The sequence below is a fragment of the Ornithorhynchus anatinus genome, chromosome 15 (assembly GCF_004115215.2).
Source record: "Ornithorhynchus anatinus isolate Pmale09 chromosome 15, mOrnAna1.pri.v4, whole genome shotgun sequence".
Lineage (NCBI taxonomy): Eukaryota > Metazoa > Chordata > Mammalia > Monotremata > Ornithorhynchidae > Ornithorhynchus > Ornithorhynchus anatinus.
This window is the reverse complement of record NC_041742.1, coordinates 17,597,983-17,614,757: the sequence shown is the minus strand read 5'-3', so window position 1 is coordinate 17,614,757 and position 16,775 is coordinate 17,597,983. Positions and strand designations below refer to the sequence as shown.

The following is a 16,775-nucleotide window of genomic DNA, read 5'->3' as shown; positions in this document are numbered from 1 at the left end:
AGCCATTTGTCTGCTGTGTGAGCTTTCAATCAGTCGTACTTTTGAGCACTTACTGGCTGCAGAGCACTGTACTAAGTGCTTGGAGACACAATACAACAATTAACAGATACATTCCCTGCCCACAACGAGCTTACAGTCCAGACCTGGGACAAGTCACTTCACTTCTCTCTGCCTCAGTCACCTCATCCGTAAGATGGGGATTGAGACTGTGAGCCCATGTGGGATGAGGATTGTGTCCAACCTAGTTTGCTTGTATCCACCCCAGCGCTTAGTATAGTGCCTGCCACATAATAAGTGCTTAACAAATATCACTATTATTAGTATTATATTGTACTTTCCCAAGCGCTTCGTACAGCGCTCTGCACATGAGCTGACCAAGAATTTATAGTTTTCCCCAAAGCCAGTCATCAGAAATGGAAAGCTTGGAAAAAAAAAACAAACCCAAAAGCCCGTGTAGTGGTGTGGAAACGAGCTAGGCCGATTTGTCTCCGTCTCCCTGAGCCCCGGAATGACCGTCCTCCTTATCGCACAGGCAGAACGGGAAGACCCCACAGCACGGCTTCCTCCACGCGGAGTGCTCATTCTGCTCCGAGAGCACTTGGGGCACGGGGGTCAGCGACCTGCGATGACGCTTCAAGGCTTCCCCGACCGTTTGGATCACCGAGTCATACAGGGGCTCACTCTCCCGGGACAGGGGCTGGGACTCCGAAGGGTCTTTCGAAAGATCGAAGAGCAGAGGAGGGTCGTGATGGGTTACATTTTCCCCATAGCAGGCGCAAAATATTATCTCGTAGCAGGCGCCCGCTCCCTTGGGTTCAAAGATGGGGGTCACGTAATGGACCTTCCAGACGGCGGCACCTGGGAAAAACACACACACACAAACACACGCGTGGAGAAACAGAGATTAGGAAAACCCTCAGCCGTACATACAACCTCGCCTGCACTCTGTTCTAAGTCCGGTCTGTCTGTGCTAGATTAAAAACTCTTTTCACTATCTCCCTCCTGGGGAGATAATCTCAATAATAATTGTTAAATCAGAAGCAAGGTGGCCTAGTGGAAAGAGCATGGGCCTCAGAGTCAGAGGAGCTGGGTTCTACTCTTCTGGGTGACCTCGGGCAATTCACTTCACTTTGTCGTGGGCTGGGAAGGGTCTTTTTATTGTTGCATTGTACTTTCCCAAGCGCTTAGTACTGTGTTATGTCCACAGTAAATGGGCAATAAATATGATGGAATGAAAGAATCTTCCAGGAAGGCGAGGCCCAGAATAATAAGAACGATATTTGTTAAGTGCTGGAAAAATATAACTTAATCAGGTTAGACACAATCCCTGTCTCACATGGTGCTCACACTCTTAATCCCCATTTTCCAGATGAGGTACCCGAGGCCCAGAGAAGCAAAGTGACTGCCCAAGATCACCCAGCAGACACTTGGCAGATCCGGGATTAGAACGCAGGTCCTTCTGACTCCCGGGCAGGCGCTCTATCCACTAGGCCACGTTGCTTCAGAACACATGATAACAAGAACACCCAGCTTTGGAACATTTCCCCCAGAAGATGTCGTGCATTTAACTGTGGTCCGGAAGGCAGGGCAGATGGGGGAGTTCTCTCTACTTACTGTTTTTGGGTTGCCACCGTGCGGCATGTAGATAAGACCCACAGTAGTGGAACAGGAACTCGTGGTCCGAGCGCTGAACATCTCCGCGCAGTAACGGCATCAGGTCCCGGCCGTCAATCACCCTGACGGGACGGACAGAAAAGTCATTCAGTCGGATTTATTGAGTGCTTACTGTGTGCGGAGCACTGTACTAAGCACTTGGAAGAATACAAAACAACAATAAACAGGCACATTCCTTGCCCACAGTGAGCTTACAGTCTAGAGGGGAAAAGATGTCTCCCACTTGGAGCAGAGATCTTTGGACTTGGATGTTCGCCCCAACCCCACAGCACTTATATCCAGGTCTTTATATGTAATAAATTACTCATTTATTCACATTATTTTCTGTCTCTCCCTCTAGACTGCAAGCTTTTTATTCATTCAGTCATATTTATTGAGTGTTTACTATTTGTAAAGCACTGTACTAAGCACTTGGAAGAGTACAGTTTAACAACAAAGAGATACATTCCCTGCCCACAACGACTTTATAGTCTAGAGGGGCAGGGAGCGTGTCTGCTAATTCTGTTGTGCTTTGCACAGAGTAAGCACTCAGTTAATAACACACATTAATTGATGGATTGGAAAAGCTGGTGACCCCATGAGGGATATGTACTGAGCACCAGCTGGGCCCAGGCCACTAAGTTAGGTGCAGTGGAGAGTTACAAAGCAAATCATAGGCAACATCTTTGTCTTCCGGGAGCTGATCATCAATTGGGGAACAGGAAAAACTCAAATGAATCTTATAAACACAAAGGACAGAAGCAGCGTGACCTAGTGAGGAAAACCCAGGCCTGGGAGTCAGAAGGACCTGGATTCTAATCCCCGTTCCATCACTGGTCTGCTTTGTGACCTTGGGCAAGTCACTTTACTTCTCTGTACCTCAGTTCCCTCATCTGGGAAATGGGGATGAAGAATGTGAGTCCCATGTGGGACAGAGACTGGGTCCAACCTGATGATCTTGTATGTACCCCAGCGCTTAGTACAGTGCCTGGCACATAGTAAGCGCTTAAGAAATCCCACAGTTATTATTATGGTGATAAAATCTGTGGAGTAAAGGTGTGATTTCCATACCTGTCTTTTGGCAAGATTCCTCCGCCTAAGGCAGCCATGGTTGGGTAGAAATCCATGGAACTGGTGAGTTGGTTGATGACAGTTCCCGCCGGTAGCACCCCGGGCCATCGGGCTATGGCCGGCACGCGGATTCCTCCTTCCCAGCCGCCCATCCCTTTACCGCCTGAGGGGCAGACAGAACCACTTCAGTTTCCCTCCTCTTTAACTTCCCCAACCAGTCACTCAATCAGTCAGTGGGATTTATTGAGCACTTACCGTGTGCAGAGCACTACCGCCTCCTGCCACACCTGGCTACTCTCCTACTCCCAGCCTGCACACTTTTCTCCTCTAATGCCGACCTGCTCACCTTACCTCTTCTCGTTTATCTCACCGCCGACCATTGGCCCACATCCTCCCTCTGGCCTGGAACACCCTCCCTCCTCAAATCTGACAGACAATTCTTCTCCCCCCCCTTCAAAACCTTATCGAAGGCCCTTCTCCTCCAAGAGGCCTTCCCAGACTAACCCCTCCTTTCCTCTTCTCCCACTCCCTTCTAAATCTCCCTGACTCGCTCCCTTAATCCCGGCCCCACAGCGCTTACGTCCATGTCTGTCATATCTTTTTTTCTATTAATACGTCTCCCCCTCTAGACTTTAAGCTCGGTGCAGGCAGCGTCTGTTATATTGTTGTATCGTACTCTCCCGAGTGCTTAGTACAGTGCTTTGCCCACGGTAAGCACTCAATAAATACTACCGAATGAATGAATGATTGAACGTTTCCATCAGGGGGTCACCTTAGAATACGAAGGACAGCTCTAGCCGATTATAACGACCGATCATAAACACCGTTACGAGTCACTGCAAGTCACCTTTGTATATTCCATTCCAGCCTCCCATCTGGATATGCCCATTCCTAGCTTCCAGGTGGCCTCCGTGGTCTGAGGTGAACAGGATCAAGGTGTTGTTCCCCAAACCGTTAGCGTCGACGGCGTCCACGAGCTTCCCTGAGAGGATAAAAGGCGAAGCCCAGAATTGTCATTTTTGTGGGAATCGAGAATGGTAGTCTGATTAGGTAGAGAGCTGGGGTTGCCTGCATCCTTCTCTCTCAGAGTAAGGGAGTTGTTAGGCCATCCTCTCCTCTGTGTCTGGCGCATCACACTCTTCCACTTGTCTGCTGGGCAACTCGCTTCACTTTTCTGGGACTCAGATCCTTCATCTGTGAAATGGGAATTAAGACTAGGAGCCCCACTGGGAACAGGGATGGTGACCCTGGGGATGTCATTTCACTTCTCTGGACCTCAGTTACCTCATCTGGGGTAGAGAAGCAGGGTGTTCTAGTGGATAGATTTGGGGACTGGGAGTCAGAAGGGCCTTGTTTCTACTATCCCGGCTCTGCCACTTGTCTGCTGGGTGACCTTGGGCAAATCACTTCACTTCTTTGGGCCTCAGCTACCTCAACTGTGAAATGGGGATTTAGACCATGAGGCCCTTGTGGGACAGGGACTGTGTCCAACCCGATTTGCTTGTTTCCACCCCAACGCTTAGTATAGTACCCGGTACATAGTAAACCCTTGACAGATGTCACAGTTATCATCTGTAAAATGAGGATTAAACCCATGAGCCCCATGTGAGATAGGGGCAGTGACCTTAGGCAAGTCATTTCACTTCTCTGGATCCCGGGTCCCTCATCTGTAAAATGGGAATTAAGACTATGAGCCCCATGTGGGACAGGGACTTTGTCTAACCTGTTTTGCAGGTCCCTACCCCAATGCTTAGTACAGTGCCTGGTACATAGTAAATGCTTAACAAGTACCATTTTAAAAAAGGGGAATAACAATGATGATATGGTAGACACTTACTAGGTACCGAGCTCTGTGGTAGATAAAATAATTCTGGGATTTATTAAGCGTTTTCTCTGTGTCAAGCACTGTTCACACTGCTTCTAAAGGTTAATCCCCTGCCTCTACTTTTTCCACTAAACCTCACTGCTTCTAAAAGTTAAAGGTATGACCCTTTCTGCCGATCTCAGTTCACTCACCCAGCAGGGAGTCCATCTCTTCCACATTGTCCCCATACAAGCCATGCTGGCTCACTCCGAGGAACTCCTTCGTTGTAGGGAGGGGCACATGAACGTGTAAGAAGGAGAAAAACAGCAGGAAAGGCCCCTCCCGGTTTCTGAAAAGACAGAAATTGCCTCATGCCACCTCCATTGCACAGTCAAACTTTGATTTTTTAGCTGCTGTTCTTGGCTCTCTGTCTCGCCGCCGACACCTCGCCCACGTCCTGCCTCTGGCCTGGAATGTACTCCCTCTCCAGACCCGACAGGCGATCGCTCTCTCCCACCTTCAGAGCCATACCGAAGGCACATCTCCTCCAAGAGGCCTTCCCCCACTAAGCCCTCATCGCCTCTTCTCCCACTTCCTTCTGCATCCTCCTGCCACTTGGATTCTCTACCGGAAGCAGACGGTTTCCCCACTTCTCAGGAAGCCCTCTTGAGCCCATCAGGGCTATTGTTAGCCCCGAAGTGGCTGCCAACACAGTCAAAGCAAAGGTCACCAGTTGAAGTCTGAACGATAATAATAAAGATAATTATGGTACTTGTTAAGCGCTTTCTGTGTGCCAGGCACTGTTCAAAGCGCTGGGTTAGATACAAGGTAAGCAGGTCGGACAGAGTCCCTGTCCCACAGGGTGCTCACGCTCTTATTCCCGATTTTACAGATGATGGAACTAAGGCCCAGAGAAGTGTCTTGTCCAACGTCACGCAGTTGACACGTGACAGAGCTGGGATTAGAACCCAGGTGCTTCTGGCTCCCAGGCCCGTGCTCTATCCTGTTGACTGTGTGCACAACACTGTACTAAGCACTCGGGAGAGCTCAACAAAACAGTGAACAGACACATCCCCTGCCCACAACGAGTTTACACTGTAGGGACATTCATTCATTCAGTCGTATTTATTGAGTGCTTACTGTGTGCAGAGAGACGAACTTAAGTCTAGAGCTCCATGGTCCACTCAGGACTCGGTCACCAACGATCATAGGTTGTTCAATGATGATAGTATGTAGTAAGTGCTCACTATGTGCCAAACCTTGTTCTAAAGCGCCCAGGCAGATACAACATAATCCTGTTGGACACAGTCTATGTCCCATATGGGGCTCAGAGTCTTTGTAAGGGGAAGGAGGAGGCACAGAGAAGTTAAGTGACGCAGGACAGAGCCAGAGAGGTTTTTGGAGTAACCACGTCACAGTGGCCCCCTCAGACACTTAAATTGTCCCATCACTAAGGCTGGACTTCTCTGGGTCTCAGTTTCCTCTTCTGTAAAATTGGGATTAAGAGTAGAGAAGCAGCGTGGCCTTGTACATAGAGCACAGGCTTTTGAGTCAGAATGATTGGGTTCTAGTCCCGGCTCTGCCACTTGTCTGCTTCGTGACCTTGGGCAAGTCACTTCCTTTCCTCTGGGCCTCAGTGTCCTCAGCTGTAATATGGGGATTAAGACTGTGAGCCCCAAGTGGGATGTGATTCTACCCAAATGTTTAGAACAGTGCCTGGCATGTAGTTAGCCCTTGACAAATGCCATAAAAACGACTGTGAGCCCTGTGTGGGACATGGATGGTTTTCAACCTGATTAGCTTTTACCTACTCCAGGGCTTAGTAACTGTACAGATGTGCTCAGTAAATATGATTAAGTGATAGATCTACCAGCTAACAGTTCCCTTTTTTTTAAATGACATTGGTTCAGTGCTTACAATGTGCCAGGCACTACTAAACACTGGGGTAGATAGAAGCTAATCAGGATGGACGCAGTCCTTGTCCAACATAGCGTTCACAGTCTCAATCCCCATTTAACAGATGGGGCAACTGGGGCAGACAAGTGAGTTGCTAAGATCTATCCACTAGGCCACACTGCCTTCATACCCTTAAATTCTCCTCTTCCCTGTGTATCTATCCAGTGAGTAAATGAGTTGGGGGCATTTGTCCAGGGCGACCAGGAGATGTGTCACAACTGAATTTCCCAGGAAATGTCAATGAGAAAAACAGCAAGGGAACCAAATGATTAATAACATGATTAAATGCCCCCTGGCAGCTGGCAGTTCACCCCTCCCTTCACCCCCACAGCACTTAAGTACCAATCATAATTTATATTAACATCCGCCTCACCCTCTACTCTGTGGGCTCCTTCCGGGCAGGGAAAGTGTCTTCCCAGTCTGTCATACGGGACCCTCCCAAGCGCTTAGTCCAGGGTTCTGCCCACAGGAAACACTCAACAAATACCGTTGTACGACAGATGGAAACATAGGGCGGTGGCATTATACCTCTGAAGAAACGAAACCGCCTCCTTCAGCATGATCGACCCCGCTCGTTCTCCTTTCATGGGCTGCTCCGTGATCTCCTGGTTTCTCATCAGAATGCAGTCCCAGTAGAGGCTGGATGTGTAACTGGAATACCAGGAAAGAGCCAGGAGGAAGCCAAACGTAGCAATGAAGAGAATGAGGAGCCAGGGAGTGTCGAGCCAGCCTTTCAGCTTCATGAAGATCAGGGTGACCAGAGCGATCAGGAGGAGCTGCATGCATAACCACAGCCTCCTCTCGAAGGCCAGCTCCGTGTCCCTGGATGGGTCCGGCCAACACGGAGGAATGAGAGTGTAGGGCATGCCGTAGTACGACTGAAACCCGTAGTGGATTGGGTGGTGACAGTGGTCGTTGTGAGTTTTACAGTTTAGTCCCTGGTGCCATTTCCCTGAATGAAAAAAAAAGTCACCTCATGAAACCTAGGGGTTGGGTTCAGAAGCAGCCCAGTCTAGCGGCCAGAGCCCGGGCCTGAGAGTCACGGGATCATGGTTTCTGATCCCGCCTCCGCCACCCGTCTGCCGTGTGACCTTGGGCTAGTCACTTCACTTCTCTGGCCCTCGGGTACCTCATCTGGAAAATGGGGATTGAGACTGAGACCCCCAAGTGGGACAAGGGACCAACCCGATTTGCTTGTCTCCACCCCAATGCTTAGTACAGTGCCTGGCACATAGTAAGCGCTTAACATTCATGCAATAGTATTTATTGAGCGCTTACTATGGGCAGAGCACTGTACTAAGCGCTTGGAATGTACGATTCGGCAACAGATAGAGACAGTCCCTGCCATTGAAGGGCTTACAATCTCATCGGGGGAGACAGATGGACAAAAACAAGACAACTTAATTGCAATAAATAGGGTCAAGGGGATGTACACCTCAGTAAAAAAAATAAATAGGGTAATAAAAATCTATACATATGAGCACAGTGCTGAGGAGAGGGGAAGGGAGAAGGGGAGGAGCACAGGGAAAGGGGGCAAGAGGGGCTTAGCTGAGGGGAGGTGAAGGGGGGGCAGGGAGGAAGCAGAGGGAAAAGGGGAAGCTCAATCTGGGAAGGCCTCTTGGAGGAGGTGAGCTTTCAGTAGGGCCTACGGCGCTCTGCCCACAGTAAGTGCTCAGTAAGTACGGCTGAATGACTTTCTTCCAAGAGGCCTTCCCTGACTAAGCCCTCTTTTCCTTTACTACCACCCCCTTCTGCATCACCCTGCCTTGCTCCCTTTATTTGTCCCCATCTTAGCTCCACAGCACTTGTGTACTTATCATATGAACATTTTGTACATAATTTCTTTCTGTTAGTGTCTGTCTCCCCCTCTAGACTGTAAGCTCATTGTGGTCGGGGAAAGCGTCTGTTTATTGTTCTGTTTGTCCTCTCCCAAGTGCATAGTCCAGTGCTCTGCACACAGGAAGTGCTCAGTAAATTCGACTGACCGACCAACTGACTGGCTCCATCATCCTGGAATCACAGAGGTAAAAACCAAAGAGCTTCCCACTTACCTATAATCCCCGTGCTATAGCCTTGCTTCTCGAGTAAGGCTGCAAAGGTGGTTTCATTCCGAGGGAGCCCTCCAGAGACATCCAGGGATAGGAACACCCGGTTATCATTGTTGGAAGCCATTCCTAAAGATACGGTAGAAGCGGACAATTATCTCCAGATGCCAGTTGTTTGTTTCATTATTGTGCTCTCCCAAGCACTTAGTCCAGTGCCCTGCACATAGTAAGTGCTCAGTAAATACAATGGATTGTTTTCTGGTATGTGTCAAACGCTTACTATGTATTAAGCACTGTTTTAAGTGCTGGGGTAGATACAAGTTAATCAGATCAGATTAATTAGAGAAAGCAGCGTGACTTAGTGGAAAGAACACGGGCTTGGGAGTCAAAGTCAAAAGGCTAATCCCAGCTCCACCACTTAGCAGCTCTGTGACCTTGGGCAAGTCACCTAACTTCTCTGTGCCTCAGTTACCTCATTTGTAAAATGGAAATTAAGACTGCGAGCCCCAAGTGGGGCAATGTGATTACCTTGAATCTCCCCTAGCGCTTAGAACGGTGCTTGCACATAGTGAGCATTTAACAAATACCATCATCATCATTATTATTATTAGATCAGACTCAGTCCTAGTCCTGCATTGGGCTCACAGTCTAAGAAGGAGGGAGAACAGATAAAAATAATGATAGTATTTGCTAAACACTTACTATATGCCAGGCACCGTACTAAGCGCTGGGGTGGATACCAGCAGATCAGGTTGGACACGGTCCCCGTCCCACGTGGGGCTCACAGTCTCTTTCCCCATTTTACGGCGAGGGGATGGGGGGGCACAGAGAAGTGAAGCGACTTGCCCAGGGTCTCCCCAGCAAGCGATCGGCAGAGCCAGGATGAGACCCAGGTCCTTCTGACTCCCGGGCCCAGGCTCCAGCCACTTCGACCCTGCTACTTCTCTCCAGTTTGGGAGGAGGCGACCAGAACCGTTGTGTCTTGAAGGATAGAACGGTGTTTGCAGTGCGGCTGCGGGGCGGTGCCAGACCTGATCGGACGGGATATCTGCCGGTCAGGATAGCGGCTCGACTTGGAGTGCACATGGAAGCAGCAGATATGTGCTGTGTCAATCTCACTCCTTGTTTCGCAAGGCGGTCGATATTAGGGGTTCTAAAAAAAGAAAAGGAAAGACGGTATTGCAGCCAAAACTAATTTTTTTTTTTCAGATTGTCTCAGTAAAATATCCTGTATTTCAATTGATCAACTACCAATTCATCAGTGGTATTTCTTGAGCATTTCCTGTAAGCAGAACACTGTAGTAGGCACTTGGGAGAGTACAACAGGACAGTATAGGAGCAACATCAAGAAAAAAAATGACCTCTTTTTTCATTAGCATAAAGCATTTGGCTTTGCATTCTGACTGAGGGTGTGTCAGTGAGATCCAAGTATGAATGTAGTAGACTTTGATGGAATTTCAAAGAACAAAGAAAAATGGTATTTTTAAATTTTTTCAGGAGTAGCTAAAATGAGGCAGGGGAGAGAACCACAGGAGGTAATTCATTTATTATTTATTTACTCATATTGATGTCTATCTCCCCCCGTCTAGACTGTGGGTTCACTGTGGGCAGGGAATGTGTCTATTTATTGTTATACTGTACTCTCCCAAGTGCTCAGTACAGTGCTTTGGACACAGTAAGTGCTCAATAAATACAACGGAACGAATGGATGAATGAATATAATATCCACGTTCCCTGCCCACAACGAGCTTCTGGTCTAGATTATCCCAAGTCATCCATTCCAAGGGAGGAAAGTCACCCCCTGAGCTTCCTGGCCCAAGCAGGGCTGAGGGAATAGGACTCTTTCCAGCGTCAACAAGCCTCGACTCCTTGGGAGGAAGAATTGGGAGCATCACCCACTCACGCCCGCCCACTGAAATCTGGGCAAAGGCTTGGCACCCTAAAAGTAAAGTCTTGCTATTTCCTAAGACGTCCGACTGTCAGCCTTTAGTATGCAATTCAGAACGTCCACCTGGCTCTTTAAAGAATAACATTTACAATTCGGGTCAATGGCACCGTCGCCCCAGACCAGGCTCGATCAATCCGGCAGTCAGAGGTATTTCTTGAATGCCCCCTGGGTGCAGAACAGTGTATTGAGCGCTGGGGAGGACACCATCTAAAAGAGTTGGTAGGCATGATCCCTTCTGTTGAGAAGGTTGTGAGAGGCTTGTTGTGTTGTCCTGTCCGAAGCACTTAGTAGAGTGCTCTGTACACAGTAAGCGCTCAATAAATACCATTCATTGATTCACTGCTTGAAGTCATAGTCCTCTAGACTGTAAGCTCATCGAGGGCAGAGATCGTGTCTATCAGAATGTGTCTGTTATATTGTATTCTCCCGAGCCCTTAGTGCTCTGTACGCAGCAAGCACTGGTAAATACAGCGGATTGTCACCAACTCTTGTACTGTACTCTCCCAAGTGCTTAAAAGAGTGCTCTGCACACGGTAAGGGCTCAATAAATACCATTGATTGATAGCCAACTCTGTTTTATTGTAATAATAATAATAATGGTATTTGTTAAGCACTTACTAAGTGCCAAGCACTGTTCTGAGTGCTGAGGTAGATACAAGAAAATCAGGTCGTCCCGTGTGGGGCTCACAGTCTCAATCCCCATTTTCCAGATGAGGTAATCGAGGCACAGAGAAGTGAAGTGACTTGGCCAAAGTCACGCAGTCGATAAGTGGCAGAGCTGGGATTAAAACCACGACCTCTGACTCCTAAACCCGGGCTCTTTCCAGTGAGCCACGCTGCTTCCCTCTTCCAAGTGCTCAGTACAGCGCTGTGAATACAGTAAGGGCTCAGTACATCCGATTGCTGGGTCAAAGCTCGTCTAGGGCCCTCACTGTCCGGTTAAGGTGAAATCCTTACCTCATGGTGTCGTTGCCATAGCAACCTAGGTCCCCAATCCCGAGGTCATCGACGACTATCAGCATGATATTGGGCTTGGAGCCAGCCTCCCCGTTCGATCTGCAGGGTTGCCAAAACAGGCCCACCAAGGGCAGGAGAAAGAGACCCTTCCTAAAGTGAACATCAGAAGAGAGACGTTTTAGTAGACAACTCCCCTATCAAATCATCTTTTCCCCAGCTAGCTCTCATTCATTCAACTGTATTTATTGAGAGCTTATTGTGCGCAGAGCATATCACGTACATACCTTTAAATTATGTTGTAAATTACACATTTATTCATATCGGTGTCTGTCACCCCCTCCAGACTGCAAGCTGCTAGAATGATGATAATCCGAAGGAGAGCAAAGTCTCCGTAGACAGACTTGGCCTGTCTGAGAGAGTTGAGAACCCGAAACTCCCTGGGGTTGGCAGGAGAAGCAGCGTGTGATCAAGGAAAGGGTCTGCTAATTCTGTTGAACTGTACTCTCCCAAGCGCTTAGCGCATTGCTCTGTGCATAGTAAGCGCTCAGTTAATGCCACTGATTGACTGATAACTCCCCAGGTGCCTTCGGAACCGTGAAAAAAGCAGAGAGATATTGAAAAATCCGTGGTGGCAACAGCCTCTTTGCTTACACGGTCTGTCCCTACCCAAGGTGGATAGTAAATTGCTCAAGTGCGTTGACTCTTCACAAATAATAGGAAGCGGTGTTGCCTAGTAGGCAGAGCATATGGGCCTGGGAGTCAGAAGAAACTGGATTCTAATCCCGGCTTTGCTACTCAGCTGCTGTATGACCCTGGGCAAGTCACTTCTCTTCCCTGGGGCCTGTTGCCTCATCATGAGGATTAAGACTGTGAGCCCCATGTGGGGGACATGGACTGTGTCCAACCTGCTTAGTACAGTGCCTGGTGCGTAGTAAGCACCTAATAAATCCCATAAAAAAACCCCTCTTTACCTCTTTCCTGACACCCCATGCCGTTCTTAGTATTTGCAGACTGATGATTTATTCTTGTTTCTTCACTGCTATGCTAGTTATTCTGTAATTACCAGGATTAGTGTGGTGCTGTGTTGTTAGACCCAATACTTAATCACTACCTCCCTAGAGGGATTCGGAGAGAAGAGATAACATCTAGCACTAAGCTTCCTATATAGTAATGACTAAAGTCTCGGACACATATGTAAGATAGTGCACAAGGACAGCGCCTGAGAGAACAAAATCGCAGATCCCGGGCCCCAGACACAGTCCCTAAAAGCAGAAGACCGTGAGCAGAGTCATTCCTATGTCTCCCAAGTTCCTAGTACAGTGGTCTGCGCAGAGTAAGAATGGAATCAATGCCACCAATTGATCGATTCTTTGATTGGATTATACTCACAGCTCATACAAAACAGATTCAGCCTCCAGGAATGACACCACCCTTTGTTTTTTTAAGGTATTTGTTAAGCGCTCACTATGTGTCTAACACTCTTCTAAGCATTGGGGTAGGTCAATCAGTCAATAGGTGCTATTTATTGAGTGCTAGTTATGGGCAGAGCACTGTAGTAAGCACTTGGGAGAGATAGAAGTTCAGCAGGTTGGACCCAGTCCCTGTCCTACATGGGGCTCACACTGATTTCCTTGATTCTACCTTAGCGCTTAGTACAGTGCCTGGCACATAATAGCGCATACCAAATACCACAGTTCTTCTTAATTAATATAAGCTTGTAACATTGGAAAATGTTTTTAATGATATACAAAATTAGGGAAAAAATCCAAAATTTAACAATTTAAGTTAGCACACTTCCTGCTTAGGCTGGTTTTCTCCAACATGAAAGCGGCCAGGTGGGAGACAAAGAAGACAGGAAGGAGTCAAACAGTGTAGTATGGTGGAAAGAGCCCGGGTCCGGGAGTCAGGGGGATTGGTTTTTAATTCCGACTACTTCACTTATCTTCTGTGTGACCTGAGTGGAGCCACTTTGCTTCTCCAGGCTTAAATTCTCTCATCTGTAAAATGGGGATGAAGACCATGAGCCCCACCTGGGACTGGAACTGCATACAACCTGCTGACCTTGAGGCTATCCCAGCACTTAGTAAGGTACCGGGCATTTAGTAAGCACTTAACAAATACCACTTAAAAAAAAAGACAGGAGAGAATGGACTAATGTGGGAGAGCATTCATGCATTCAGGCATATTTATTGAGCGCTTACTGTGTGCAGAGCACTGAATGCAGGACCTCAAGGATGAGGAGAGAGGTGGGAAAGAACTAGAAAACAAAATAGTGAAGGGGAAGAGAAAACAGGTAGAGGATTGTAGTACATCTCCCTCTGAGGTTCTGCTTTTGGATGCACATTTTAATTAAAGCCTGACTTTTTTTTTCCTCCCCTTTCTGCCTTTTCTCTCTCCCGGCATGCCTCTTTCTTTCTCCTTCCCTCTCCCCAATTCCACACCCTCTCTGGCCTCTCCAAGCCTAAAGCGTACTTAATCCGGCCAAGAGACCCAGCCCTGAAAACACCGCAGATGTACAAACACAAACAATAATGGTGCAGACTGAGACATTTCAGGCATTCAGAGAAAGCAACAACCTTCCTATAGAAACAAAATGGAACAAAGGAAATGCTGACATTGAGCACAAGCAAAAAGATGTGTCAAATTAGTGGGATGGGTAGAGGAGAAGGGGGATTTGAATGTCAAGGGAGTTTTGCTGTCATTACACCTAAGCGGTTGAGACTTCCTCTTAGAACTGGCTCTTCGGGAGATATTGATTGAGCTGACAAGCAGAGAGGCGGATTGCGATTCCCAGGTGTAAGGGGGAGAGTGAGGTGCCAAAGAGATCTCTAGCATGTTGAAGAATTCAATAGCGGGTGTTGGCTGGGATATAGAATAGGGATTTGAATGTCACAGGAGTTTTGCTTCTGCTCCACCTAAGCAGTTGAGACTTCCTGTTAGAGCTGGCTCTACTGGAGGTACTGAATGAGCTGACAAATGGAGAGGAAGATTGCAATTCCTAGGTGTAAATCAGATGAGGAAGGGAGCTCTAGTGCTTTGAAGAGCTCAGCGGAATGGCCTGGGAGAAAAAAAGAGAGACTTTCAGAGCCTCAGGAGGATTAACGTGTCATCATCTGTTCTTTGCCAGGGCTAAATCAGAAGAGGTGGCAGGCCTGAAACTCCAAGGATAAAAAGGGTTTTATGTAGGAGATGTCCCAAATGAAAATCAGTCTTGCTTATATATTCTCCTTACCAGGGCTTCATCGGGTGTGTCCACATTTCCTTATCGATTTCTTGGAAGTGGGTCTATGATGATAATCTGTAAAATCAAAATGTCAATGACTTTGAAGTCAGGAAGCGCTCTCTCTCTCTGTGCAGATATACATATATGTTAGATACATATTTTAGGTGATTGAGATATATTTGTACATATAGCTGAGCTATGTCATGAGCTATCTTTAGATGATTGAGATATACATATAAGTATATATCTCAGTCATCTAAACTGTAACTCATAAGTCTCGTCTTCAACATCATCATCATCATCATCAGTATTTGTGGAGTTTCTTAACCTTTTGTAAAAGCAGCGTACAAGTCACTTAATAATTGTAGTATTGGTTGCTTTATCCATCCCAGTGCTTAGTACAGTGTCTGGCACATAGTAAACACTTAACAAATACGGTCATTATTATTATTATTATGAGCTAATCAAGTTGGATCCAATCCCTGTCCCACCTGTGGCTCACCGTCTTCACCCCCATTTTACAGCTGAGGTCACTGAGGCCCAGAGAAGTGAAGTGACTTTCCTGAGGTCGTACAGCAGGTGAGTGGCAGAGCCGGGTTTAGAACCCATGACCTTCTGCCTCTCGAGCCCGTGCTCTATCCACTACGCCATGCTATTCCCGAATTTACCGCAACACTTAAGCCGGCGACCGGCACATAGTAAGCACTTAACGAATATCATAAAACACACACACATATGCGCACACATGTACGTATGACCCCTGATCAAATCACGGCTTCCAGATTCTTTCAAATGTCCCGCTTTTTCCCATGGTATTAAAAAGACAAAGCAAAAACATCTTCATCAGTTATATGCCAGTCTCCTCCCCTCAAGCATCCAAACATCCCCAGACTTACCCGGCTGATTTCCCCATGCGACTGACTTCAAGAGGGAACTGGCTTCGCTCTCCTTTTCTTGGATCCCGGGGACAGAGTGTTTCCGGAAACACCCGCTGCAGCCCTGCCAACTCCCGGAGAATCCCAGCAACCCCCAGTAGAGCAGGAGTCTGACTGGCAGAGGAGAAGGAGGAGGAGGCAGGGCGTGGTTGGGGTTGAAGAGTTTGGCTGCGGTCGGTTGGGTCCTGGCTGGCAGGATCTTCCTTCCACCTGCCCTCGTCCTTGGTTAAGTGTCCGTGGCCCTGATTTGCATGACTTATCATGACTCTGTGGTTGAGTCTGCCCTGGCCTGACCCTGCACAGGGGAAGAAAGAACATGTAGGCAAGGGTTGTGTCTGTTTATTGCAGGATTGTCCTCTCCCAAGTGCTCAGTACAGTGCTCTCCACACAGTAAGTGCTCAATAAATAGGATTGAATAAATGAATAGTAACAATATTAATAATAATATGGGCTTGTTTAGCGTTTTCCTCATGCCAGACACTGTACTAAGTGCCGGGGTGGATACATGCAAGTTGGGTTGGACACAGTCCTCGTCTACCGTGGGGCTCACAGTCTCAATCTCCACATTATAGATGAGGTAACTGAGGCCCAGAGAAGTGACTTTTCCAAGGTCACACAGCAGACCAGTGGCGGAGCTGGGATTAGAACCCAGGCTCTTCTGACTCCCAGGCCCATGCTCTATCTTAGTCCATGTTGCTTCCCAGGTGCTCAGTACATGGTAAACCCGTAAAGGGCAGGGAGCGTGTCTGCTCATTCTGTTGGATTGGACTCTCTCGAGTCCTCAGTACCATGTAAACTCTTGATGGACAGGGAACGTGTCTGCTAATTCTTTCGGATTGGACTCTTCCAAGCAATTAGCACAGAGTTCTGCACAGAGTAAGCGCTCAATAGATACCATTGATTAATGGTTTTCTCCCAAGTTGCCTAGAAATGGATTTCATGGGACTCAAGGACCCTTCCATTAAAACATATTTGTATTTCTAAAGTGCTTACTATGTTCCAGGAATTGTACTAAGTGGATACAGGCAAATTGGGTTGGACACAGTCCCTGTTTCACATGAGGCTCAAAGTCAATCCCCATTTTCCAGGTGAGGGAACTGAGGAGCAGAGAAGTAAAACTACTTGCCCAAGGTCACCCAGCAGACAAGTGACTCAACCAAGATTAAAAACAAGGCCCTTCTGA

At 47.7% G+C, this 16,775-nt stretch overlaps 1 protein-coding gene across 1 annotated transcript; it reads right to left on the bottom strand.

Annotated features, from left to right (window-relative positions):
- Positions 1 to 310: 310 nt before the first annotated feature.
- LOC100083912 (arylsulfatase F) lies at positions 311 to 14,677 on the bottom strand. Its single transcript, XM_029079582.2, has 10 exons — positions 14,667 to 14,677; positions 11,435 to 11,584; positions 9,561 to 9,682; positions 8,536 to 8,658; positions 7,013 to 7,436; positions 4,741 to 4,877; positions 3,572 to 3,706; positions 2,725 to 2,887; positions 1,615 to 1,736; positions 311 to 858 (listed from the first exon to the last, which is right to left on the bottom strand). The coding sequence occupies exons 1-10, from the start codon at positions 14,675 to 14,677 to the stop codon at positions 473 to 475; spliced, it is 1,773 nt and encodes a 590-aa protein (XP_028935415.1). The 3' UTR covers positions 311 to 472.
- Positions 14,678 to 16,775: the final 2,098 nt, after the last annotated feature.